The sequence below is a fragment of the Malaclemys terrapin genome, chromosome 9 (genome assembly GCF_027887155.1).
Source record: "Malaclemys terrapin pileata isolate rMalTer1 chromosome 9, rMalTer1.hap1, whole genome shotgun sequence".
In the NCBI taxonomy this organism is placed as follows: Eukaryota; Metazoa; Chordata; order Testudines; family Emydidae; genus Malaclemys; species Malaclemys terrapin.
In genome coordinates this window covers 90,608,872-90,636,287 of record NC_071513.1, presented here as the reverse complement: position 1 = coordinate 90,636,287, position 27,416 = coordinate 90,608,872, and the positions used below count along the sequence as shown (strand labels likewise).

Sequence of the window (27,416 nt, the reverse complement as noted above, 5' to 3'; positions counted from 1 at the left end):
ATATTGGAGATGGCAGTGACCTTGGTTTTTTTCACCTTCTTCTGCAGCATAGAGTGCAGGTCACTGGCTGGGGTTATCTGGGTGTATCTCACTTAGCCTTGCCATTGCGGGCGCCTCTGGCATTGGTGCACGTAGGTCCCTCCTAGTCTCGGTCTGTATTTAGTCTTTTGTGGGCTATAGTACTTTGGTCTAATTTTGGTTGCTGGGTTTAGTGTGCAGCTGCTAGGTGATGCTGGTGGCCTGTGATAGACAGGAGGTCAGACTGGGTGATCTAATGGTTCCTTTAAGCCTTTAACTGTGTGTCTCTAAGTGTTAAAGACATTAAAATTGGTTTAACCATGTTTTGGTCAAAATGTTGCTTTCAGATGTGCATGACTGATATCTTCGATCTTCTCTCCGCTCATGCTGATCTTCTGTCAATGGAGGTTCTATGCATGTAGCTAGAGGAGACTATCTGAGACAAAAATTCACTGGAAATCTTAGAGAATTTTGCCCCCAGACAAGTATTAGTTTGTCTTATCCAGTAGATCGATTATAGCAATGGGCATAAAGTAGCAGAGCTCAGCTAACAGGTTAACTAGGTCATAAGGTCACTCAATACTGAGGAATGTTTTGGGGGAAATAGAGCTAAAGCGAACCAGTGAAACATAAAAATGCAGCTCTGATTTCCCCAGCTGTCTTTGTGTGTTGGTGCGTTTTGTCAGCTAACATCTTCCTTTATTAGGGTCAAACTGTGCCTGGTCCTTGTGGGTGCACAGAGAAGAAGGCACAAGAAATCTTCCCTCCTGCTTGTATGCCCTGGTAATTGCGGACGATCAGTCTGCTCAGGGTAGTGCATGGACTACTCCCTACACATCCCCCTGTGGATGCAAATCTTCCTTCAGCGGGCGTGGGAGGAGGTGAGACAATGGCCCCTGTTGCATTAATTTAATGGAATATATGGGCCCAAAGAGTTAAAGGTATTAACATTACCCTAAAATTGTCCAACATTAAAGAGTGTTAAACGCGGTTCAGGGGTTGATATACAGAATGATATACAGATATGCTTTGTACCAGGGCAAACACCGTTAAACATCCGTTAATCTTTTATTAAAGATATAGAAAAGAAGGAAAATAGTTAAAGCATTTGAAGGGTAAGTTACTAAGTAAGGCTTTCATTTTAACATCCTTTTTTTCCTTTTCCCTTTAGCTGAGGGGAGTCTTTAGAAGGAACCTCCCCCTGTCTGACCATCTCCTAGATGGTATTAAAGATGGTGGTAGCTTTCCTTTTGGAGAAAAGAGAAGTTAGTTGAAATGGGCTGATGCTGTCAGTGTTGCTGCTGCTGTTAAAGTCCAATCCCAATTCCTAGAAGACAAAACAAGATAGGCACATACGCAACCGGGGAAATAAAGAACCGCAAAGATTTAGAAACTGCAGCTTCTGTCTCTGGTGTTGAATTCAACTTGCAACCTCACTGCTTTAAAAACAACAACAACAAAAAAAAACAATCCACCACAGGCACAATACACGGGTCTTATCAGCTACTTTGAGACCTTGCAAACATGTGCCAGTGTCTGGCTGTTTAGGGCATTGCTTCTAGCTGCTTTTTTCTGGTCACAGGCTTTCAGCATGTTGCAAAATATGCAGTCTTGACTGGCTAAGCCAGACTCTTAAGAGACAGAAGGGAAAAGGAGAGAAATAGGAAAGAGAAGAAATAAGGCAGGAAAGGAAAAGGACAGTTGGGGGAAGGAGGTGACCAAGTCTCACATCCTAGGTGGTGTTCAGCATTTATCTGGAGATGGTGGAGGTTGTAGTGTCTTCTGGGTCCCTTTTTCAGGCCTGGTCTGATCAGGATTAGGGGTCCCAGGAGATGGTGGGCATGGCAGACATGATGGTGAAGCTCACTTCTTCCCTTTCTCTCATCTTTCAGTCAGCCAGTGTCACAGTAACCAGCTTTTCTCCTCCACTGATTTCCTCCCCCCCCCCTCTTCTTTTAAGGACCCCAAAAAGGGGAGTAATGGGCAGAATAGCCCTTCCTCTCATTATTTTGTCCACCAATTAGATCTAATTTCCCACACACCAATTTTGGTTCATTGATTTCCAGCCCCACACTGTTTTGTTTATCAGGCATGATCTTAACATGGTCCTTGATTTATGGCCGTAGGCCTTTTTGTTTGGACTAATTCAATCTGTCTCTTTATTGCACCTTTTCCCATCAATATTTGCTGTTATAGGTTATTGTGACATTTTTTTTAACTTTCACACACTGTTCATAGCTTAGCTCACAATTAGGGGGAAATTATAGGCCCAATTATCACAACACCCCCTCCTCCAGAGTGACCTACCATTTAGCGCAGGCCTGTGGGGTGCGGGAAGGGGCAGCATGCACACCCCTTGTGAACTGAGGAGCTCCAAACACAGAGACACATTCCCTACACAGAAGAATGTGGAGTCTAAGAAGACAGAGGATGAGCAGTAGAACCACAAGCAAAGTGATCAGTGTGATGGTAGGCACAAAGTTTGTTGGTGAACTTTTTATGAAGTTAAACCCACTCCTCCCCCGCATCATCCCTCCATCCTATCAACTATTTGACCCCAAACATCAATTCCCAGCCTTAATTCCAGTCTCCTTATGACCTGCCTCTGATCACTGGACTTCCTATCCCCACATAAATGAGTAGTTCACTCAACAGATAAATAAAGTAAATAGAGTAGAGGACAGTGAACAAATTGCTTGTAGGTGTCATGGTAGACATCAAGCAAGATTAAATGAATAGAGGGTAGTGGCCTTCCATACCAGCTCAAAGAGAGCAGTCCATGTATGTGCATCTCTGTTCAAGAAAACATGGGGTCATTTGAGAGAGGCAGACGACTAAGATGTTGAGGTTGGCATCATCGTCAGAGCACTGGGCACGGGGAGGGGATGTAAGTGATGGATTTTTAGAGAGGGATAGAATTATGCAGGGGGTCATAAAGAAACTTGTACTCGATTGCAAAAGTGATCAACACAAAGATCAACACATTCCTGAGCACACTGATATTCCAGAGTTGATTCTGGAAATATTATCAGAAGCTGTAGGGTTTCTTCTTAAATTCAGTATGTTACCCTGTGGCTATATGCTGTGTGTTAATATGGGTGTTGCTTTGCTGGATGATTGTCATCTGTCCTTTCCATCTGCAGTGTATTGAAGTGATTAGCAGAAAAGATCTGCCATGCATGTACAATTGTATAGAATTTTGCTGCTGCTTCTAGAATTGGATTTACACTGCATGCAGAATAAGCTTCAGTCAGTGACAGCTGAGGGCAGAGCAGTGGTAATGTAGCCATTCCCCAGTGGGGAGAAGTACCCACCTTTCTGGCAGGAGATGGATTGCTTCCATGGCAACTCTTCTGGGGGTCTCAAACCATGTTTGCGGATTGCAGATCAGTTGCGGATACATTTTTTGTATCCGTGCTGGGCTCTATCGTTCTGTTGAGTGGACTCATTGGAGAATGTTTCTGCACAGCCGAAACCTTAACCAACTCAAATTAAATATTTAGAAGTTTGAGTTTAGCAGGAAAAGATTTAAGCTGACCTTTAATTCTGATCAGTTCCTTCAAGGCCCACTTTCAGCGATAATCCACATGACCTGAGAGCAAAATACAAAAGGAGTGCTTGGAAAGAGGCAGTTATAAGGAGATTGGCATTGAACAGGACTGGTTAATGGAGTCTGGCTGAGAGGATAGACAGTGTGTCATAAGCAAGACTTTCTGCTGCTTTGTGGCTAAGTAAGCCTAAGCTATTTAATTTCCAGTTCTGTTCAAAGCTATTTCTGCAGGAGCTATGTATTGTAACTCTCAATCCTGTGACTGTGTCCACTCTTTTCTCTTCCACTCTTTGAAGTCCTGCTTAGTCCTGACAATAACAATTTTCAGGCTTCCTAAGTGACATGAATTACATGTCTGGCCTCGTGCTGTTAGAAGGTGCTCACAGAATGTAGCCAGGCAAATTATTTATTTATGAAAGACTGCAAGGGTGTTTATATTGTAGGCCACTGCCTTCAAAGGAAGGAGACTGGTGTGTCAGTGGCATGCATTTCTGTACCCTGCGGGCTAAAGCAACCAGACAGACATGTCATTGTGGTTGTGGGGCCTAAGCTTTAAAAGGAGCAGAGTCAGAGAACTGCAGGTAGCGCTCTTTAATTTGCAGCCTGTTTTAGCTGGGCTGCTGGTAGAGTCAATTAAAATCCACTTTTATATATTCAGTTCAGCATGCTGAACGGGAACATTCCTTTCTACTGAATATTTTAATTGATGCTTAATACAAAATCAATTGTTTTCTCATTTTCAGAAACAAGCAGCAGCTTTTCTGCTGAATTACCAGGTGAAGGTTATTGAATTTTTAATGCCCTGCTATTGGCTTCAGGTGTTAATAACTGTGGTTGTAGTATAAAGAGTAATGATGTGTACGACAGTAAAGACGTGGGCCTTTATAAAAGAGCTGTGAAAGCGTAATGGTCCCTAAACAGTTTATATTGGCTGGGGTCAACACACTGACCTGTGCTCAGTCCCATTCTGATTCTAAGCACAGAGCTGAGTATAGGTTTTGTACCCCCATATGAAAAGTAGTAAGCACAGGGCCAATGCGGTAACAAGGGCGAGGCGAGAGAGGCACTTGCCTCGGGCACGCAAAGCCGGGTGGGCGCAGAAAGTGGTGGAGAGAAAAAACAAAAAAGCTGCTGGCATGGAGATATTTATAACCCAGGTGATCTCCCCCCCCTCTGACCCCACCTGCCGCCCCCCGTGCCTCCCCCGAGTGTCTCCTGGCCCCGACTTGCTTCCCCCCGTCCCCTTCCCCAGCCCCGGAGCAGAGAGTCCCTGTCTTTCCCCTGCAGCAACTGCTGCCGCAGGGTCCTAGTGCCAATGGGACCCTCCAGCAGCACAGGGGCCCTGCCCGCAGTCACGGCTCCTGCCCCATGCTGGGAAAGGAGGCAGCCCTAGGGTTACCATACGTCCGGATTTTCCCGGACATGTCCGGCTTTTTGGGACTCAAATCCCCGTCCGGGGGGAAATCCCAAAAAGCCGAACATGTCCGGGAAAATCCGGCGACGCTGGGCCGGGGGCTGGCCCGGGGCCGGCGGTGCTGGGCGGCCGGGAGGTGCACCGGGCCGCCGGGGACCGGCAGTGCCGGGCGGTGCGCCGGGCCGCCGGGGGTGCTCGGCCGGGGACCCGGGGGCCGGGCCGGGGGTGCTCGGCCGGGGGCCCGGGGGCCGGCAGTGCTGGGCCCGAGCCGACCCATGCTGGAGCCTCCGGGGGGGCCAGCCTGGGCCGCGCCTCCTCCCGCCACACCCCCCTTACCTGCTTCAGGCTTCCCGCGAATCAAATGTTCGCGGGAAGCAGGGGAGGGGGCGGAGACTTTGGGGGAAGGGGCGGAGTAGGGGCGGGGCTGAGGGCGGGGCCGGGGCCCGTGGAGTGTCCTCCATTTGGAGGCACAAAATATGGTAACCCTAGGCAGCCCCATCCCTCACCCCCAGTGAAGCTACAGTCGGGGCAACAGCAGGGGAGGAGGCGCACGCAGCCCCCCCCCCGGCATGCACCACGGGGAAGGCGAGGGAGATTCCTGGACCTGAGAGGGGCCCTAGGAGCACATGCAGTGACAGTGGTGGGGGTAAGTGTGCTGCTGGGGAGGCAGGAGAGGGCTGGGGGGAGTCCTCCTCTCTGGCCCCTGTCCTGGAGCAGCCTGCCTGCACCCCAAACTCATCTCCAGCCCTGCCCCACCCCACAGCCCACACCCCAAACCTCCCAGCCCCAGCCAGAGCCCTCATCCCCTACACTCCTACTCTCACCCTGAGCCCCTCCCACACCACAAACCTCCCATTCCCAATCCCAGACAGAGCCCTCACCCCTACTGTCGCCCTGAGCCCCTCCCACACTCCAAACCCCTCATCTGCAGCTACAATCCACAGCCCTCACACCTGAACCCCTTCCCTCCGCAACCCCTCCCATCCCCAAACTCCCTCCCAGAGCCTGCACCCCAATCCCCTGCCCAGGAGCGGCGCCGGGGTTTTTGGCACCCTAGGCAGGGGTCCTTCTGTGCTCCCAGTCGTCGGCGGCAATTCTGCAGTGGGGGGATCCTTCCGCACTCCTGGTCTTCAGGGCACTTCAGCAGCGGGTCCTTCACTCGCTCCAGGACCCGCCGCTGAAGTGCCCCGAAGACCCGGAGCGCGGAAGGACCCCTCCGCCGCCGAATTGCCGCCCCCCCCCAAATCCTGGTGCCCTAGGCGACCGCCTAGGTCACCTAAATGGAAGCGCCGTCCCTGCCCCAACCTAGGGCCTGCACCCCAGACCTCCTCGCTCACCCAAACTCCCTCCCCAAGCCTTGGGCGGGGGAGTGGGCGGGGTTCTGGGCACCACCAAAATTTCTACAAACCTGCCACCCCTGATCCTGCCCTGCAAACCTGAACCCCCAGCATTCTCAGGACATATGCTGATCCCTAGTGGCCACTGCTGATATCCAGCACCTCCCTCCTCTCTTAACCTGTGAGTCCCTCTCTGGATTGGAACTGGACTGGAACCAAAGACCATCTTGTAAGCAACATTACCAGCCCAAGCAGTCAAAAATCATGAGTTGACCCCCCAAAATCACAGGCTCTACCACTGCCCCTTCATTCATTCTTCGGCAGCAATTTGGCGGCAGGCCCTTCCCTCCAAGAGAGACTGAGGGACCCGCCGCCAAATTGCCAGCCCTGGGGGAGGGTGCAATTTTATATTCTTGCCTCGGGCGCAAAAATACCTAGTTCTTCTTCGAGTGCTTGCTCATATCCATTCCATTAGGTGTGTGCGCGCCGCGTGCACGATCGTCGGAAGATTTTCTACCCTAGCAACACCGGCGGGTCGGCTGTGGAGCCCCCTAGAGTGGCGCCTTCATGGCGCTGAATATATACCCCAGCCGACCCGGCGCCCCCTCAGTTCCTTCTTACCGCCCCTGACGGTCGTTGGAACTGTGGAGCGCTGCTTAGCTGTTCTCCACTCTCCCTAGCTTAGTTTGTTGTATCACAGTTATAGTTATAGTTATAGTTCTAGTGTTTATAGTTAAATAGTTTAAAAGTTGTTCTAGTTGTTCTAAGTAGTTCAGGGGATTAAGGGGGTCGTCTCCCCCTTTCTCCCCTGACCGCGGGGCCGGGCTCATGCCCAACGCTCCCGGCTTCAAGCAGTGCGCCTCCTGCGCTAAGCCTATGCCCACGAGCGACCCGCACGACTCCTGTCTGAAGTGCCTGGGAGAGTCCCATCAAACAGACAAGTGCAAGATCTGTAAGGCCTTCAGACCAAGGACCAAGAAGGAGCGGGACTTTCGGCTCCGGCAACTCCTGATGGAGGCGGCACTTAGTCCAGACGCTCCATCTACAAGTCAGGCCCCGGCACCTAGCACCTCGGTGCGCAGTGCCCCGGCGGCACCGGCTATGACGACCACGCGAGTGGCGTCAGACAAGCCTCCCCGGCACCAGACCTCGTCGGCACCGCAAGCAGTGCCTCGGCGCCGGTCATTATCCCCAGGGCATAAAAAAGCCCATAAGACGGGGACATCCGTGCCGAAGACGCCGGCTCCCCCAGTGCTGGGGGTAGAGCCGCGTCCGCCGGTGGAGCACCGGAAACAGGTGCCTCCAGCACTGTCGACTCCGGCGCCGAGGCCGTTGAGTCCGGTGCAGATAGCGTCTCCACCGAGACCGGCGGTGATACAGTGCCTCCCGTCGACTCCAGAGACCTTCGCGGCGGCGAGAGACTTAATAGCTCTCACGGAGCCGGCACCGCCTCAACCACCGGCACCAACTGCACCGTTGACTCGCCCGGTCCAGTCGAGGGGGAAACCTGCCTTGATGCGCCCTCCATCGCAAGGGCTGGAACCTCGGCACCGATCCAGGTCCCGAAGCAGGTCCCCACGCCGCTCGCAGTCCCGGCACCGAATATCGCCTCGGCACCGGTCGTACTCGCGGCCAAGATCTTCTTCACGGCACCGCTCTACGTCTCGGCACCGCTATGATCGTCGGCACCGATCAACGTCGAGACGTAGTTCTCGGCACCGCTACGGTCGACGCTCGACGTCGAGAGGCCGCTCCCGGCACCGGGCATACTCCAGGTCCTCGTCGAGGTCCAGATCCGACTCCCGGCACCGACGAGGTCATCGGCACCGGTCGCGGTCCCGGCACCGATCGCCGGCACCGCGTAGAGATAGATCATCTCCGGACCGGCACCGTGCGGCACCGCAGCCAATGGGAATCGTCTCGACGCTCTCGGCACCGCCGTGGCCATCGAGATCGGTGTCCCACTCCTCGGAGGACCTCTCGAGATCGGCATACCCCCCTCAGGGGCAAGCCGAGGAACAGGACTTGGGCCATTGGCAGGAGATGGCAGAGGACCATTCTCATGGCCCATCTCACTGGTCGTTTTGGACCCCGTGGGCGTACCATCAGGCGCAAGGGGCTCCAATTGCTTCGACCTCTCGCTCCGGTCACTCCATCAGAGGGGCCCCGGAGTCCACCATTTCTCGGCCTCCGCCAGGGGGCATGGAGGCTTCTGGGTCCGGACCACCTGACGCCCTGGACCCAGGCACAGGTGATGCTCCAGCCCAGGAACAGGGAGACCAGGACCAGCCCTTGGATCCTGTTCCACCGGAGGCATCTTCCTCTTCTTCTCCGGATGAGGCAGTGGCGGGCACATCGTGCACAGGCCCACCTCCAATAGATCTTCGGGCTCACCAGGATCTTCTGCGCAGGATGGCCCGTAACATGGACCTGCAGGCGGAGGAGATAGTGGAGGTGCACGACCCGATCGTGAATATCCTTGGAGCGGATGCCCCATCGAGGGTGGCGTTACCCCTGATCCGCACGATTCAAACGAATGCGGATACGATATGGCAAACTCCTGCCTCTATCCCACCCACAGCGAGAGGGGTGGAAAGGAAATACTTTGTCCCGTCTAAGGACTACGGGTACTTGTATACCCACCCCCAACCGTGTTCACTGGTGGTGGAATCAGTGAACGCACGAGAGCGCCACGGCCAGCAGGCTGCAGCGCCTAAATCAAAAGAGGCTAAGCGGATCGATTTGTTTGGCCGTAAGGTTTACTCAGCCGGAGGGCTGCAACTTAGAGCGGCGAACCAACAGGCGCTACTGAGCCGCTACAATTTTAACTCCTGGAACTCTATGGGGAAGTTTAAGGAGTTGATTCCCCAGGAGTCCAGGGAAGAGTTTGGAGCCATGGTAGAGGAGGGCAAGAAGGTGGCTCGGACCTCCTTGCAGGCCTCCTTGGACATAGCAGACTCAGCTGCGAGGACCCTGGCTTCGGGTATCGCTATGCGCAGGATCTCCTGGCTTCAGGTTTCGGGTTTGCCTCCGGAGCTGCAGCAAACCCTACAGGATCTGCCCTTTGAGGGACATGGATTGTTCTCAGACAAGACGGACTCTCGCCTGCAGAGCCTCAAGGACTCGAGAACAATCATGCGCTCCCTGGGGATGCATGTTGTGGGCCCTCAGTGCAGACCATTTAGGCCGCAGCCTCAGCGCTTCTACCCCCCCCCGCCTCGTCAGAGACAAGACTCGGCCCGGAGGCGAGGGCGAGGTGGTAGGAGAATATGGGCTGGCCCTCAACCCGGTCAGAACCAGGGGCCACCAAGACCACCTTCAGGTCCTAGACAGAACTTTTGAAGGTGCGGTCGAGGACGGCACCCCAGTCATCCCCCAGGATCCAGCCCCCTCCTTTCAGGATCGTCTCTCCCACTTCCACCGCGCTTGGTCCCTTATAACTTCGGACTGTTGGGTCCTCCGCACGGTGGAGAGGGGATACGCTATCCAGTTTTCTTCTATCCCCCCCTCCCACCCCCCTTCCCCGTCCCTCTTCAGGGACCCTTCTCACGAGCAACTTCTTATACAGGAGGTTTCTACGCTCCTGGCCATGGGGGCCATAGAGGAGGTTCCGATAGAGTTAAGGGGCAGGGGATTTTATTCCCGTTACTTCCTGATCCCCAAGTCCAAAGGAGGTCTGCGGCCCATCTTGGACTTGCGCGGACTCAACAAATTCGTAGTAAAGTTGAAGTTCCGCATGGTCTCTTTGGGGGCCATTATCCCTTCCCTCGATCCTGGAGACTGGTTCGCCGCCCTCGACATGAAAGACGCATACTTTCACATCTCAATTTACCCACCTCACAGACGCTTCCTGCGATTCGTGGTAAACGCGGTGCACTACCAATTTGCAGTCCTTCCCTTCGGCCTATCCTCGGCCCCAAGAGTGTTCACGAAATGTATGGCTGTCGTGGCAGCGTACCTTCGTCGGCAAGGGATACAGGTGTTCCCGTACCTAGACGACTGGCTGGTACGCGGTCGCACCAAGGAGCAAGTTCAAGCTCACGTCCACATAATAGTGCACACATTCAACGAGTTGGGCATCCTACTCAACAAGGACAAATCCACTCTAGAACCTACCCAGAGAATAGAATTCATAGGCGCAGTTCTAGACTCCAGACGTGCACAAGCCATCCTGCCAGACAACCGATTTGGCACCATCACGAGCCTCATTCAAGGGCTCCAGGCGTTCCCAACTACCACGGTGAGGTCGTGCCTTACCCTGCTGGGTCACATGGCTTCCTGCACGTACGTAACCAGGCATGCCAGACTTCGGCTTCGCCCACTCCAGACCTGGGTGTCATCAATATATCGACCACATCGGGACAGCCTGAACATGGTGGTCACGGTCCCGATCTCGGTCCTGACCTCCCTCACCTGGTGGCTAGATCACAATGTGGTCTGCGAGGGGATGCCATTTCACGCCCCACAACCCTCTCTGCACCTGGTCACAGACGCTTCATCTCTGGGTTGGGGCGCCCATCTCAACGAACACCATACCCAGGGCCTGTGGACTGCACCCCAGCTAGCCCTGCACATCAATGTTCGGGAACTGATGGCGGTGCGCCTGGCGTGCCAGGCATTTCTCAACCTCCTACGTGGCCGATGTGTGTTAGTTCTCATCGACAACACCACGGCCATGTTTTACATCAACAAGCAAGGAGGAGCACGTTCGTCAATTCTATGCCAAGAGGCCATTCGCCTGTGGGACTTCTGCATCGCCCACTCAATCCATCTCACGGCATCGTTCCTCCCTGGAGTCCAGAACACTCTAGCGGACCGACTCAGCAGGTCCTTCCAGACGCACGAGTGGTCTATCCGTCCGGACATCATACATTCCATCTTCCGGAGGTGGGGGTTTCCCCAGATAGACCTGTTTGCATCTCGAGACAACAGGAAGTGCCACCTGTTCTGCTCCCTACAAGGTCGAGCTCCGGGCTCCCTCTCGGATGCGTTTCTCCTTCCCTGGAAAGACCACCTGTTTTATGCCTTCCCTCCGTTTCCTCTGGTCCACAAGGTACTGCTCAAATTGCGCAGAGACCAGGCACAGGTAATTCTGGTCGCTCCAGCGTGGCCGAGACAACATTGGTACACCACACTGTTGGAACTCTCGGTTCAGACACCGATCCCGCTTCCGTTGTGTCCGGATCTCATCTCTCAGGACCACGGCCGGCTGCGTCACCCCGACCTGCAATCACTCCACCTCACGGCGTGGCTGCTCCATGGTTCACCCAGGCAGAGCAGCAATGCTCGCACTCTGTCCAACAGATTCTGCTGAGCAGTAGGAATCCCTCAACACGCACCACGTACCTGGCCAAGTGGAAGCGGTTCTCCTGTTGGTGCGAACAACGAGCCATGTCCCCGTTGCAGGCACCCATTCCTCTCATTTTGGAATATCTCCTCTCCCTAAAACAGCAGGGGTTGGCGATATCTTCAATTAGAGTTCACCTGGCCGCTATATCGGCCTTTCACCCAGGGGAACTCGCGTCCTCGGTATTCTCTAACCCGATGGTCGTTAGATTCCTCAAGGGCTTAGACCGGATGTACCCACAACAACGTCAGCCCGTTCAGACGTGGGACCTCAACCTGGTTCTCTCCAAGCTCACAGGTCCTCCATTCGAGCCACTGGCCACCTGTTCACTTTTGTACCTATCCTGGAAGACAGCCTTCCTTGTAGCCATCACCTCAGCAAGGCGCGTTTCTGAACTCAGGGCGCTTACATCCGAGCCCCCTTATACAGTTTTCCATAAGGATAAAGTGCAGCTTCGTCCACATCCTGCCTTTCTCCCTAAGGTGGTTTCTCCTTTTCATATCAACCAGGACATCTTTCTCCCGGTCTTTCATCCCAAACCACATGCCACTCGCCAGGATCAACGTTTGCATTCCCTGGACGTACGAAGGGCCCTGGCCTTCTATATTGACCGCACAAAGCACTTTAGAAAGACGACGCAACTCTTCGTTGCAGTGGCCGACCGAATGAAAGGCTCACCGGTCTCCTCACAACGCCTATCCTCCTGGATTACGTCTTGCATCCGGACTTGCTATGACCTGGCAGGTGTCTCAGCACCGCACCTCACCGCTCACTCCACGAGGGCCCAGGCTTCCTCGACGGCTTTCCTGGCACAAGTTCCGATCCAGGACATTTGTAGAGCAGCGGTTTGGTCATCAGTCCACACATTTACAGCTCACTATGCACTAGTGCAGCAGTCTAGAGACGATGCTGCTTTTGGATCAGCGGTTTTGCACACAGCAATGTCTCACTCCGACCCCACCACCTAAGTTGGGCTTGGGAGTCACCTAATGGAATGGATATGAGCAAGCACTCGAAGAAGAAAAGACGGTTACTCACCGTTGTAACTGTTGTTCTTCGAGATGTGTTGCTCATATCCATTCCAAACCCGCCCCCCGTCCCCACTGTCGGAGTAGCCGGCAAGAAGGAACTGAGGGGGCGCCGGGTCGGCTGGGGTATATATTCAGCGCCATGAAGGCGCCACTCTAGGGGGCTCCACAGCCGACCCGCCGGTGTTGCTAGGGTAGAAAATCTTCCGACGATCGTGCACGCGGCGCGCACACACCTAATGGAATGGATATGAGCAACACATCTCGAAGAACAACAGTTACAACGGTGAGTAACCGTCTTTTACGGCTCTGCACAGGGCTTTATCCACCTTGCTCCCCACCTTTTGGTCAGTTCTGTCAGTTTTCTCTACCCACAGCAGGCACCTGGACAACTCAGGCTGTGGTAACATACCTTGCCTCCAGCCCCCACACAGATAATCACTACCAGTTGTGTTTTGTGAGGCCTTCTGCAGCCTATCTTTGAAACCAGGAAGTGGAGCTAATATCAGTGCAGCTTGGCCCTTGTCAGGCAGGGCAGTTAGGAGATTTACTCTCTGAGGTGGCCTGCAGGCATTAGAGTCTGAGGGGACCATTGCCAGGGAGCCTGGGCCTATTTATTTATTTATTTATTTGGGGGTATGCAGTCTGGGCAAGCCAAGCCACCGCTTTCTTATCAACAGTGTTGAAGGCAGGAAGGCCTCCAGGAAGATGAGTCATTTTGCAGTCCTCAACGATGTGTGTCATGGTTGTGGCCAGGGCCGGCTCTAGGCACCAGCAAAACAAGCTGGTGCTTGGGGCGGCACATTTTTAGGGGCGGCATGGCCGGCGCCAGAAGGCCGCCCCTAAAAATGTGCCCCGGCCACCCTAGCTCACCTCCGCTGCTGCTGCCACGGTGCGCGAAACAGCTGATTCGCGTGCCGCTACTCGCCCTCCCTCCCAGGCTTGAGAGCCTGGGAGGGAGGGGGAGAAGCGACGCCTGCGCCGCAGCCACTCGAAGTCTCCCCCTCCCTCCCAGGCTCTCAAACCTGGGGGGGGGGGAAGACTCTGAGTGGCCGTGGCGCGGGCGCCGTTTCTCCCCTTCCCTCCCTCCCTCCCTCCTAGGCTTGAGAGCCTGGGGGGAGGAGGCAGGGCTGGGGATTTGGGGAAGGGGCGGAGTTGAGGCGGGGCCGGGGGTGTGGTAATTAAAGAACGGGGGGGCGGGGGGGGCGGCCAAAATTGTTTTTGCTTTGGGCGGCAAAAATCCTAGAGCTGGCCCTGGTTGTGGCTGCCCACATTGACATAGCAGACAGTGTCTAAAATGCCAAAGAAATTCTGCTGCAGCACAAATTCCATGTCCGCTATGAAACAGGTTGAGAAGGCTCCATTGCCTTTGTGGTAACTCAAACCCGGGTTGACACTGAATGGGGTCCGAGACAAGATAATAATTTGTCACTTTCTCTGCGGACCATGAAGCTTGCCACGTGTCCTCTACCATAAATCCCTTACCTAGTAAACTTATCCACAGTGGGCACTGTGAGGGCAGACGACCACATGGGGATTAAACATGTCTGCAGTTAACAATAGATGTGGCATATCATGCAATTTTGTCACGAGCTTTGCTATGCTTTCCTCTCTGTGAATGCTAGCTGATCGAATTCGAGTCTGGGACTGAGCATTGGCTAGTAAGTTGGGGAGGGGGATTTCAGTAGCACTCTGTGTTGGCCTAGCTCTGCTGCCATGGAAGTTGATGGGCATTTTATCATTGCCACCAGTGGGAGCAAAGTTGGTACAACACTGAGCACTTTGGAAAATCCTACCTTTGGTGTGTAGTGCAGGGCTCGGCGAAGAGCTGGGACCTATGTGACCATGAAGGTAACTTTAGGCCAGAGCCCACCAACACCCAAGGGCAGGTCATTGTCATGTTTCTATTCAGAGCGCTAAACCCTAGCTTCCTGGTGTGAACGGAATACCAGAGAGATTCCACTTCAGAATCCAGGGTTAAACATGGCTTGGATTGATTGAACAGTTGGGACTCAATCAGTTGCTCTTGAGGGGAAGGGTGTGGTAAGAAAGAACATGGTGTGAGGGACACAGTGAAACACTGTTGGATAGCTCCCGGAGGCCAATAACGTCGAATTCCGTCCACACTACCCCAAATCCAACCCACAAAGGCCGATTTAGCGCTAATCCCCTTGTTGGAGATGGAGTAAAGAAACCGGTTTAAAGGGCCCTTTAAATCGAAAGGAAGGGGTTTCGTCGTGTGGACGTATCCAGGCTTAATTCGATTTAACGCTGCTAAAGTCGACCTAAACTCGTAGTGTAGACCAGGCCTCAGTCACAGGAAGGTTAGTGAGTTGCTGCAGACAAATAGTTCTGGAGGGACCCTCTCTGGAGTATTGAAGTTCCTCAGGGAGGGGTCCAGATCAGTCTGCTGGATAATGGCTTCATGCACAAATGTTAGTCATTTCTGAGTTCTGGACCTCAATTCAAAGCTAGCCGAATGTAATGCACAGTGGTGGTGGGGCCAGAGGGGGCCTGGAAAATGATTTTTTGAGGCCACTTCTATATCAAGAGAAAAATGATTCATTCACAAGCAGTGAGGATTCATGAAGCAATATGTTCAGAGAATGCAGGCCACAATGGAGTAACAGCTGCTGTGCATTTACATGCCTTGCTTGTAAAGATTGCTGCTCTAGACTAACATAAAAGGGAAAAGAAATACTAAATGGACTATATTAAAAATCCTTAATGATCAGCCATGGAAATTAAATTTCAGAATGTGATCTTACCTCCATCCCATCCTGCCTTTAATTTTAGTTACGAGTAATAAAAATTTAGTCAGCATTTCGGGTTTAGTATTTTCCCCCACCCCTCAGTATCTCCAGCATTTAACAATCTTGGTAATGATACAAGCAGTTATTAGGCTAATTGCTCTATTAGTTTTGCATCTACAGGCAATATTACACAGATTAGAAGGCACGTGATGCAAGTACATTTGAAGATCTCCAAGCACTGTGCAAATATGAGGGAATGAATCCTGATAACCAATCCTGTTGCATACTATCAGGTTTATCACCATTTTATAGATGAGGAAGTTGAGACTCAGGAAGTCTGTTGAAGAGCTGGGGTTGGAACTCATATCTTTTGATTCCCAGCCCATTGCTTTAGCCACAAGACTATCCTTCCCTTTGTAGTAGTCAATTAGAAAACACGGCAGGGACCATGACTCCTGGACACAATTACCAGCTTTTTCCCACCAACTTGTATGATGACCCCAAGCAAATCACTTAACCACTCCAAACCTCTGTTCTTGTATGTATAAAATGAAGGTATTGGCATTATGACACAAATGTTGTGATACATAATGTCTGTAAATTGATGTACATGTGCAAAACACTGTTCTGGCTAGTCAGTGGAGAAGGTGAAGATAAAGCTCAATACAGCCCGTGGCCAACTTCACTGAATAATTTCTCACAGCAAAGCTATATTTTTGCAGTACTCTGTGAATTTAAAACACAAACAGGCAATTCAAAATGTTATGGAAGAACAATTTCACTTCACATATTTTGTCCATCTCTATTTGTAGCAATTGCTTAGTTCTTTATCCCTTCAGTACAAAGCCTTCACAAGAAATGCTGTTCTTTGAGTCAGAGGTCCATTATCCTTCTACTGCAGGCTGAGATACATTGACAATGTTGTTCACTGGCTACTTCCCCTTCTCTTAAAGAATTAATGGCACAGCTTATTCAAAATGCCTCACAGTTAGCAACAAATGTTCATTGTTAAGCCCCGTTGGACCCTTGCCCAACTGGACCTGTGTGCTGCTGGTATTGCCAGTACTGTAATAATATCTGCGGTTGCTGGATATTCTCTTACACACGTTACGGGATTGTATGTCTCTTAGTATTTTTGAAAAGCTGAGTTGGGCATTAAACTCTCCTGGGACTCTCATCTTTTTTTATTTCTAGGAGACTTCACAATTATTCAGGGGTTACATGAGACAAGTGGCTACTTGATGTACTTATTGCTACAAAATCTTTGCCAGATTTAAATCAAGGACAGAAGCGTAGGATTGAGTGAGCTGGCTGGACTACAGAGATGATCATTCAAATTAATGGATAAAGTGGATACTTGTAATGATGTTTGGTCCTTCTTTTTAATATTTTGTGATTGCAATATATAGTGTAATGGTACCTTCATTTTTCATTGCTTTCTAGTTATGAGCAATATACACATATAGGTACAATGTGTGTCTGTCAGTCCTGAGGGAGAAGACAGTGATTCCCAACCTTTTTTTCCTGCCTGGGACTCAAAATTCACCCTGTTTCTTGCTACAACTCACCTATCCTTTAGCCGGAGGCAAAATTATGGGTTTGGAGTCACAGTAGGAACTTGCAAATGGATTTATTTGGGAGGGCGCTGGATGAATGTGCGGGGGCGGGGATTGAGAGGGATGTTCTGGGACACGAGTGAGAGATGATGGCACGGTAATGTTAGGAGTTGGGGGTCTGAATGGGGGTATAAGGAATCTCTCACACACACATCAACCACCCTCAACCTCCATGACAGCAGCATGCAATGTAATGAAACCCTTACGGTAAGTTTTATTTCTTGTATGTGTATATCAAACTCGTTATATTTAGCTACCGACCTATCTATCTAAAGATTTTCTATAGTCCTCATCACTATAGTATCCTAAGTGCTTATTTTGTAATACATGTGCAGATATTGCAATTCCCATGTACAGTATCAATCAGTTAAGAGGGGAAAGAGAAAGGGAAGAATTTCTTTCTAGCGCAGAGTTACATTATTCCATTTTATGGGGAGCAATTAGTAATCAATTATTTTGTTTTCTGGGTTGTGAAGCTGTTGACCAGGTCACAGTGTTTGGTGTTTTGATCTTTGTTCTCATCATTTAGCAGGGGAAAGTTGTAATCTCTGTGGATGCGCTAATTACCTGTGTGGTCACATGACTGATTTAGCCAATCATAAGTTCATTTCTTAAGTCCACTTTTATAATGTAAAAGTAACTTTTGTTTCTTAGGGATATGCAAAGAATTTATCAGCCTTCATCTGGAACAGAACTGAGAAACAAATGATTCTAGAAGTTACCAAAACTAGATATGGAAAGGACGTACTAGGTCAAGATGGTCTTTCTTCCCACTAGTACAGCATTGTTCCCGATGTTCTATTCAAGTATCTTATCTGAACTGAAGATTATAATAGTGTTTGGTCTTTGTTTTATGACTCTGCCAATAGGATTGTCCCTTTAACTGAATCATCCAAGCAGTTGGGGGGCAACTAACCCTTTTATTGTCTTTTCCCCCCCCCTTTCTCTTTTCAGCTTTCAGTTTTTAGTAAAGTCATGTCAATTGCTTTGAAAACGTGAAATATTGTCTAAGCCCTAAGTAATAAGCCAAATTATTTTAGCAAAATTAAAATCATATATTTAAGAAGTGCAAACCAATCTATGGACTGGGAAATTTTCTTTTGTGATCATTCATGTTATGTGGTGTATGTGGGTGTGTGTGTATATTGGGTCCAGTCCTGCATTCTTTATGTGCATAAAATTTTCCTGGAAAACAGTAGGAGTTTGGTGGGTGCATGGACTGCAGGATCAGACCCAGTGTGCTGGTCTTGTCTCTCTTATTTCATGACTGATCAGTTTTGGGTCTCCATAAGATCTTCAGGTTTATGCCCTCTGTTTGGATTTTTATATTTACTGTTAAAACAAATTAAACCGGGGAAGAATGGGGAAAAAATATGTCCAGTCTGATTTGAAACAACTCTAGTGAACCACTCCCCTTGGCAGACTGTTCCTCAGATTAACAAACTTTACCCATTAAGAAATGTTTTCTGATATGAAAGGAAGCAGAGAACATCCCCCCAGCATAAAGGAGTGAAAACTTAAGTAGATCATTAGAAATGGAATTATAGGAAGAAAACTTTTCCCAGATTTAATGGTGTCTGCACATATTTATGGAAGATTTATTTTCAAGAGACTGACTCTGGGGCACCTCTATATATCCTATTTGCATTGATATGGAACGAGGCCCTGTAGTGAGAATATAGAATACATAGCAATGGGATTGGTGACTTCAAGATTTCTAAATTTTTTCCCCATTTTTTTCAGTAATAAAAGTTACTCCAATTTCTTGTTCTGATGCCTCTTGAAGGAAAACAGGCTTCCCAAGCAGTGCAAAAAATTCTTTTTAAACAAATAAACTCTTGCAACTTAAAAGAAAAGAAACTCAAAATTATTCAATGATCACTTTCTGTTGCAGTGAAATTGCATCATAAATACCTTGCCAACTGCAATGTACTACATTTGGTTATTACAACCCAGAGGCTGCTTTCAAGTTTAATTACAATCATTGTTCTTTGTTTCCTTTGCCAGCTGGTGATGGAGTTCTGTGGTGCTGGCTCTGTCACTGACCTGATCAAGAACACAAAAGGGAACACTTTGAAGGAGGAGTGGATTGCGTACATCTGCAGGGAGATTTTACGGGTATGTGTCCAAAATGAGCTACTGTAGTTCTAAATGTCATTCACCAAATGCAATGTTTGAGGGTTGGCTTTTTACACTTAAAAAAGAGGTAAAGCTTGTGAGATGGCACTTGAGGCTGTATGGCTAATATGCTGGCATAAGCTAATGGTTCTTAGGTGCCTGTAGGTGTGAATGATTCATGTACTTGTCTGATGCATAATAAATAACTCCCAGTTAATGCACCCTAGCTTTGTTAGTTTCTCGACATTTAACTCTATTTTTCCTTCAACAAAAATGTAATTCCCATTAATAATAAATAAGTACAAAAAGGTATTTAAGCTAGAATCCCATTTTCAATTAACAGAAAGGGAAGGCCTAATACAATCTGCAGAAGGAATCAGTGTTTTAAAAAGACATTTTATTAACTGCCAACTCAAATAGCACATTTTTATTTTTCGGTTTGCCTGGTGTCACTGGCTTGAGTGAGGATGTTGGAACTTTTATACCCATGAGATAAGGGTGTGATTGGAATGGCTTACACTCGGGAGTGCCAGTGTTCCGTAGCACTGCGTTGCTGCCTTCTGTAAATGATGCACTTCCATATGATACCCATGTCATTCAGGTGTCCAGTCTACATGATCATAATGGTATGACCGTAACATCTATGAATGTAAGAAATAAGTTTTGTGTTTAAGTCCATCGTATACATGGTGTGGGAACCCCATACAGAATAGATTTCAAGAAACAGCCACCATTTGAATGAGTCCCAAAAAACTGGCCGAGGAAGGAAGCGAGTGCTCAGACATGCACATGGAAGGATATAAAATGCTCACCAAGTTCCAGTTGCTGTCCAGTGGTGACTAAGCATTTGTTTATTTACAATACATGCCACCATCCGCACCATCCCCCGCAATTTGATGAGCAAAATAACAAGCATTGTAGTTAATCAGCTGTTGTAGTGACATTTCCTTCAGTCTCAAGAAACCACAGTTACACAGGCTTAGTTTAAATTTATGAACTGGAAAGCCTCTTTTGCAAAATAGCCCTACCACTGAGTCAGAACCTAACCACTGGGTCATGATCCAGAGTCACCATCAGGTGTCAAACCTCAACATTTGGCCATGCAATGTGTAGTTGCAGTGGGGACCTTTGGAATGTCCCTTGCATCCGTGCGTGATGTCGCCTGTATCATTGGCTCCAGCACCTTCTGTGGGTCATCTGCTTCTCACTGGGTCTTCCTTGGCTTGGCTCTCCAACCAAGTCACATAAAGGTCAAACCCTTTCTGGGGTAACTGAAAGGTCCAATTGAAAATCCAAATATCTGAATAATTCTTCTGTCCCCTTGGGGTACTGAAGTCTTCTACTTCCACTTACAAACCCTGCCTCAAGGCTCTCTCCCACAGGATCCTACTCTGTTCCCTGTGGGTTTCTTCCACCCATTGTAGGCCCTAACTCAGCCCCCCCCAGCTTCCAGGAGCCTTCACTGCTCCCTGTGGGATTACCTCCATAGGAGAGTCTTGCCTCCTCTTCAATCCCTAAGGCCTACCCTAGGCTCTTCCCAGAAAGAAAGAGGGCACTTCCTGCCTTCTCTCTCCTGAGTCTTCTCCCCTCAACTGAGCTCAGCGCTGTTTAAGTAATCCTCTGCAGGTGGCTTCAGTCTCCATTACACCCAGCTGGGATCACTAATTGCCCCTATGTTAACAGATCAGGGGTGAGGCTGAGAGGTAACTCCTAGGCCATGGGCCAGGCTGAGCCCAGCTTGCCTTGAAAAGCCAGCCAGCCTGTGACAGTGGTCTGCTCTTTCTAGAGAGGAGAGGAGAGTCATTGCATGACCTGTGACTCAAAGGGATGGGGGTGGGGGTAGGGGGAGAGAACCGGATCCAAAAAAGGGATTTTTCTCTATCCTTGTACATACGCTTAAGAAGGCAAGAAGGAACTGTTGGGACACTTCTAGTTCTTTGTCTCTCCTCTCTCCCAGCCAGAAGCACTTCTGAAAAGAATGTTACTGTGCCAGCTTTTTCTTTCTTTCTTTATATTGTGGTAGTGCCATTGTGCTAGATGCTGTACAAATACAGAACAAAAAGATAGTCACTGCCCCAAAGAGCTTACAATCTAAGTAATCGCTTATAGTATCCCCATTCTTCTTTCAGGATCCTCCTATCCTTCCTTCAGAAAACAGGTTTCCCTTTAATTATTAAAAAAAAAATGTGGTGGCGATAGTGCTTTTCATCCCATCTTTAAATAAACCCGTAGGTTTAAAGTATGGGATGGGATGGGCAGAAGGTCCAAAACCCGGATCTAGTTCTACAAACCACAGAGGAGTTTGAGAGATTGGTAATATTGAAAGATGCCATTCTCAAGTGTTTAACATTTTGTTACTCTTTTGTGCTTTGTAACACAATTCAAGACACAAAATACAAAGGAAAGCTGGCTTGTTACATATTTATACACTGTACAGCAAAGGAAACTTTGGTCCATATACAATATATTTATATTTAAAGTCTTCCAGGTATATTTTTAAAGATACAAGTATGCATTTATGTGGCTAGTGAAAAATCAACATAGGGTCTTATTAGACAAATTTTCTAGCCTGCCCAAGGTGGCAGTCATTTTCTGTTAGGGAATACAGCTAATAGTAGTCCTTGTAGTTCTTTAGTTAATTAGCCATTAAAATAATTCCAGGCCTATAGAAGTAAATTATTTATAGGACATTTAGATGCATTTCAAATTAGTTCATTCTGATCACTGATAGTAAAGGAGTGGCATGTAGAAGTATATGATCATATACTGAAAATGCTATATAACATTGCGAGTCATTAATGGTGCTTAGCGTGTCACTATAATCAATGGGAACTCATAAATATTATTTAAGATTGAAGGTTTGATGTGATTTTATAACACTTAGGGCTTGAGCGTACATAGCTGAATGGAAGCTTTGCCATTTCCTAGGATCAAACAATTAGAGACTAAAACTGGAATAATTCAGTTAAGAATTGGAATGCAAGATGGCTTCTAGATCTCTGTAGAAATTGTTCTCTGTAGTAGTCCCAAAGTAACAAGCATAAAATGACTAATAACTGCCAGCAGTGATAGCGGAAATTATTTTCTTTTTAAAAAATGAATATTTAATATGAAATGAAAACCAATACAAAATTAGTTTTTAAAGTAATCCATATTGTACCAGACTAACAATATAGGTGGCTATTACTTTTACACCCTGAAATAGTAAAACACATGAAATAAAAATGCATGTTGCACAAGAAATTAATGAACTAATAAAAAGGCACAATGGAAAGCTAGTTTACCTCTAGCCTTCAAAAGAGACTTTTAATTTGAGCTATGTTTCTATTAGAGAGATGTGCAACTTCTAGTATTTGTATTTTTAATAGAGGTTTTTAATGCATGTGAATACTATTTATTGGGCCAATATAACATGAGATCTGGTATTTCAGTTCCTGGTTGATATAAATACAGAGAGAAGACCAAATTTTCTGTTTCAGCTACTCAAATGGCTCCCTAGGGCAAAAAAAAGCACATGAAAAAACATTACTATAGATACTGAGGTATTCAGGTTAATATTGGTTTGTGAAGTAACTGAATGCTCAGTCCTAAATCCTTATCGAATTTACAGTTCTGTTCACTCACCATATAAAGCACCGACTTCCATGAATACAGTTAAGTGGGTGTTTCTACTCATGCCATCCCACTGTGGAATGTAGGACATTTTGTACACATGACAAAGTGTTTTGAGGTGATTTAATTCCAACACAAATCTCCCATTTGTGGTGAATAATTAGTGTGCTGGTGGCAAGGGGGAAATGGTATAAAATAATACTCTTTGAATTTGGTTTCTACTGACCTAGCTTATCCACTGAATTTTCTAGGGTTTGAGTCATCTACACCAGCATAAAGTAATTCATCGAGACATCAAGGGGCAGAATGTATTGCTGACAGAAAATGCAGAAGTGAAACTAGGTAAGAATGGTATAGAACTTGTGGCAAATGTAAGGAAAGTGTGGTATGAGGTTGGCTGGGAAGATGAAATGAAACTGGTAGAGAGTGAGTAACTGACTTGCCTTCTTTGGAAATGGGGACAGAATAGGTATCTTCTGGGATTATTGTTTTGTGCTGGACTCATTAAAATGGACTTGGATTTGACTAAATACCATGCACTAAATTATCATCAGATGATAGCTGACATCCAAATGTAAAAAAATGTACATGCACTGACATTTGCTCGGTTCCACCATCACATTTTTACCTATATGTGGATTTACACATTCATGATCATCTTTGCATATTGACCCCATCTCTGCATGTTGAAAATTTGTTAATGTATATTTCTACCCTGACCCTATTAGATGCCCTTGAGATTTAAATAGAAGATTCCATCTCAATTGCATGTTGGTGCACTGAACAATCAAAATCACAGTCTTACACTCTAATCATTGCACTGTGGTGGTCTTGTTGGTGTCGTGATCAATACACTTGAGAGAACCTCAGTCAGAGGAATTATTCTGCATTCCATTTCCAGTGTCACAGGTACCATCACTGCTCACCACCCTCCCATGCCCCACAACACAAAAGTGAAGAGGAAAATATAGGAGACAGTATACAATTAGTTCACAGAGAGCTTGAGGCTCAGTTGTCCAGCACCAGCATATTAAAGCTGCACAAGAGCAGCTTGAACTGAGAGTACCTCAGGGATCTTACACAAGTGAAAGAATTGGGTGGAGAGTCTCATTCTGTCATGTCCCTTCCCTCCCTTTATACAAGGAAGGGTGGTTCCAGCTCAGGACACCGTCTGGCTCATCCAGCTCTACACAGGGGGAGGTTACACCTCCAAGGGGAAATTCTCCAGTCATTTTAAGTTACATGGTACAAAGTGAACTTTGAGAACCAGAGAATCTAGCCCAGAATATTTTACCATGGATTAGAAAGATATCACTTGTTGCTTCATTTTGCAGCTCCACATTTTACATTTCCCTATGATCCTTTGTCCTTAGCCTTCAGTTCCCTATGCCTGTTGTATTTATGCCATTTCCAGGATGAGTATTTCCAGAAAATGGAGCTTTTAAAAATATGTGGCTTTCCTTGACACACATGGAATAGGACAGAACAAAGGCTCTGGTTTGTTTCTGTTCCTAACCCTCTTCTCCATTAGTACGTGGAGTCATGATCTCTTCTTACTAAACTCTAGTAATGAAGAGCCTGTGCATTGTTCCCAACAATACAAAGAGATCAGATGGCCAAATCCATCCCTGCTAGGACTCCATTGAACTCAGGGGAATTCAATGGGTGGGGGGGAGGTCTTTGGCCCAATACATCTTTTTTTCTGAAGACCGAGAAAAGTCAGTCTGTTTGAATTTAACATGACTTTATTATTTTCCATCTTCATATGTTCCAACTGAAAAATATCATTCAGTTTTGTCTCTGCCTTACTTATGATCATATGGTATCTTTTTTATACACAGTGGATTTCGGTGTCAGTGCTCAGCTCGACAGAACAGTGGGTAGAAGAAACACCTTCATTGGAACTCCTTATTGGATGGCTCCTGAAGTCATTGCCTGTGATGAAAATCCTGATGCCACTTATGACTTCAAGGTACCCAATCAAGCATCTTCTTGTTTACTTACATGTTGCTACAAATGTAATATTAATGAGGTCTAAAAAATACTCATTAAAGTGTCCGAGTCAGTCAAAGTATTAAAATGAGCAAAGAGACTCAGAAAGAATATCTCTCAGGTTAGACTTTTTTAATCACCATTGTCACTGTTTGAAATTACAATTCTGATCATAAACATATGAAGAGGACACTAGATCTGATCTTAAATGTTATGTTCCAGTCATAAACATTATTAATATTCAGGATTCTGGCAAAGGATTTGGCAGCTTTTAAAATTTGTAAGTGCACAATGAAATGCAGAAAAGTCCTCTCCCGCATTCCGGCAGTCAGATTCCAAGTTGTCAGTCTGTTATTAATATGAATCCTGGTCATGCTGTTTAAGTATTAAAGATTACTGCAAAAGGTCTTTCTCAATGCTGAATGAGGTATTGGGGGCTTCCTTTGAACTGCTGTGTTGTGCTGTCCAGTGCAGTATATTTAAATTTTATCCTGTCAAGAGAGGAAGAGCTGAAATAATATTTTCAAGTCTGCATGTCTGGCTGGCATTCACACAGAGGTCTTATGGTTGTTGCATGTTCAAAAATTTGTGGGACCGTCCCAGTTATCACTGATCTGTTTTATGTCCTGCTTGGCATTCCAATTTTATTTGAGGCCTGATGACAACATAACATCATGTTAGTGGCTATGACATTGTCATGAGGATGCAATGTTGCCATTGCCCAAGATCATGCCTCAAGTTAATGGCAGAAGCAGGAATAGAAGCCAGGGATCATAACTCCCAGTTCAAACTAGAAATAGATGGAAGATCAAATTGGGACTCCTGTACTCTACTCCTGACTTTAACTGTAGGCAAGTCACTTAGGCCCAAGTCTCCAAAAGTGTCCACTAATTCTGGGTGTCTCATTTTTTAATATTTAGCTTGGGGTGGTCAGGACCTGATTTTCAGAAGTGCTGGTCATCTAGAGCTCCAGTGCATGCTCATCCCCTACGTGGCTCACGCTAGGCTTCCAAAATGAATAGACAGTTTTGAAAAGTTTAAACCTTTCTGTGCATTTGCCCATTCCACATCCCATGAGGGCATTGTGAGAAATCATGTTTGGAAAGCACTGTTAGACACTCTGAGGCAAGGACCTATAGAAGGCTAGCCGCCTATTAGTGATACAACTTTCCCATGTGACGATGCAAACACTCCACCGTTGTGACACAGCATCACAGCCTTGATCGACGATTACTTTTCCCATGGGGCAAATAAAATATATATGATGGAGGGCCCAAAAAAGTCCCCCAAAAAATCTCGTACATTTCGTCTATTAAAATATGTCAGTCAGCAACTTAACAGATTGTTTCCTTGAGAGCAGCTGTCCAGCTTCAGACTTCAACCTGAGGGTTATTTAAATTGCTAATGATATGCACATGTGCAAATAGTTAATCCTCTTTGGTTAACACTACGACATGCATCTGTTGAAGAGCTGGATAGTCTGTTTTATAGTAGGGATCATTTAGGGAACTTTTTTTATATGTAACCCACACTAGCTACTATATGGTGTATCTCTCCTGCAAGCATTTTAGTTCAGATTACAAAACTTTATGGGCAGTAGTAATGTTTCTTTAGTTAGTACATATAGTGTCTGCCAACTGGTTGACAAATACCTAACCAGATTTAACCAATTAGCGGACACCCCAATCCTCTAGTTGGTTTTCCTTTATGTGTGTACATATAGTCTGCACAATACTGCTCCTGCGACATGAACTAAAATCTCCATGGTTCATAGGCTGCAGCTCTACTGAGGGAACCAAGAAGCAGCATCCTCTTGCTAACTCAAAACTCAGTAGTGAGCTTGCCCCAGGTGTTTTGCCCTTTGCACATCTCACAACAGGGAGTGACTGCTGAACGGCATGGATTTGGTTTCATATGTTGGCTCGGGGAAATGTAAATTATACTTCCCTGTGCCCCCGAGGGTATTCATTCCACAAGAGGGCAGGTGGTGCTGCCACCACCCTCTCTCAGGCATTTCCACTCTGGGGGATCAGCTTTACTCTTTGGCCAGCACTTCAAAGGAGTGTCCCAAAAAGAGGTTGCTTGGAGGATTTGCTGAATTGGCATTTCCCCTGGCTTCACTGGCAGTGCTCCTTCCAGCAAGCACAGCTCCTCCCTTGCAAATCCCCACCCAAGAAGACGTTCTGGCTCAGATACCCTGGGGGTTTCCATCCGCTGAATATATGCCCTTAGGCTAGTAAGCTTGTGGTTTATCTGTATGCCTGATTCTTCCTCTTGAGATGCTCTCTGCTCTCTTGCTTGCTAGCACTAGATAGATTCCTTGTTAAATTGCATATTCTAAATACAATTTGGAGAGGTTTACACCCAAAAAGGAGTCAGTCACTGGAAAGAGCACTTGAAATTCCTTGATATTGTTAAAAATCCTGGCTTTATATCTTCATAGCCAGCATTTCTTTCCTCAGAAATCCCTGATGTTTTCCTTCTTCCAAAATAGCTAAGCTACTTAATATGCAGTGGAAGTGTGAGCAGGAGCTGGGATCAGAATTCCCCTATTGTCCTCGAGGATCAAATAGTCTTAGCAGACTAGATGGTTTTGTCTCCGAAGCTGGCATTGGCTGTTTGTGGATAGAA

At 47.5% G+C, this 27,416-nt stretch overlaps 1 protein-coding gene across 9 annotated transcripts in view; it reads left to right on the top strand.

Moving 5' to 3' along the window:
- TNIK (TRAF2 and NCK interacting kinase) overlaps positions 1-27,416 on the top strand; it is a 313,537-nt gene that overhangs the window by 182,674 nt on the left and 103,447 nt on the right. For all 9 annotated transcript variants that reach the window (XM_054040025.1, XM_054040031.1, XM_054040026.1 and 6 more), the window contains exons 5-7: positions 19,071-19,181; positions 23,045-23,135; positions 24,635-24,765. In XM_054040025.1, coding sequence (XP_053896000.1) covers positions 19,071-19,181; positions 23,045-23,135; positions 24,635-24,765 — 333 coding nt within the window. The remainder of the gene's footprint in view (positions 1-19,070; positions 19,182-23,044; positions 23,136-24,634; positions 24,766-27,416) is intronic.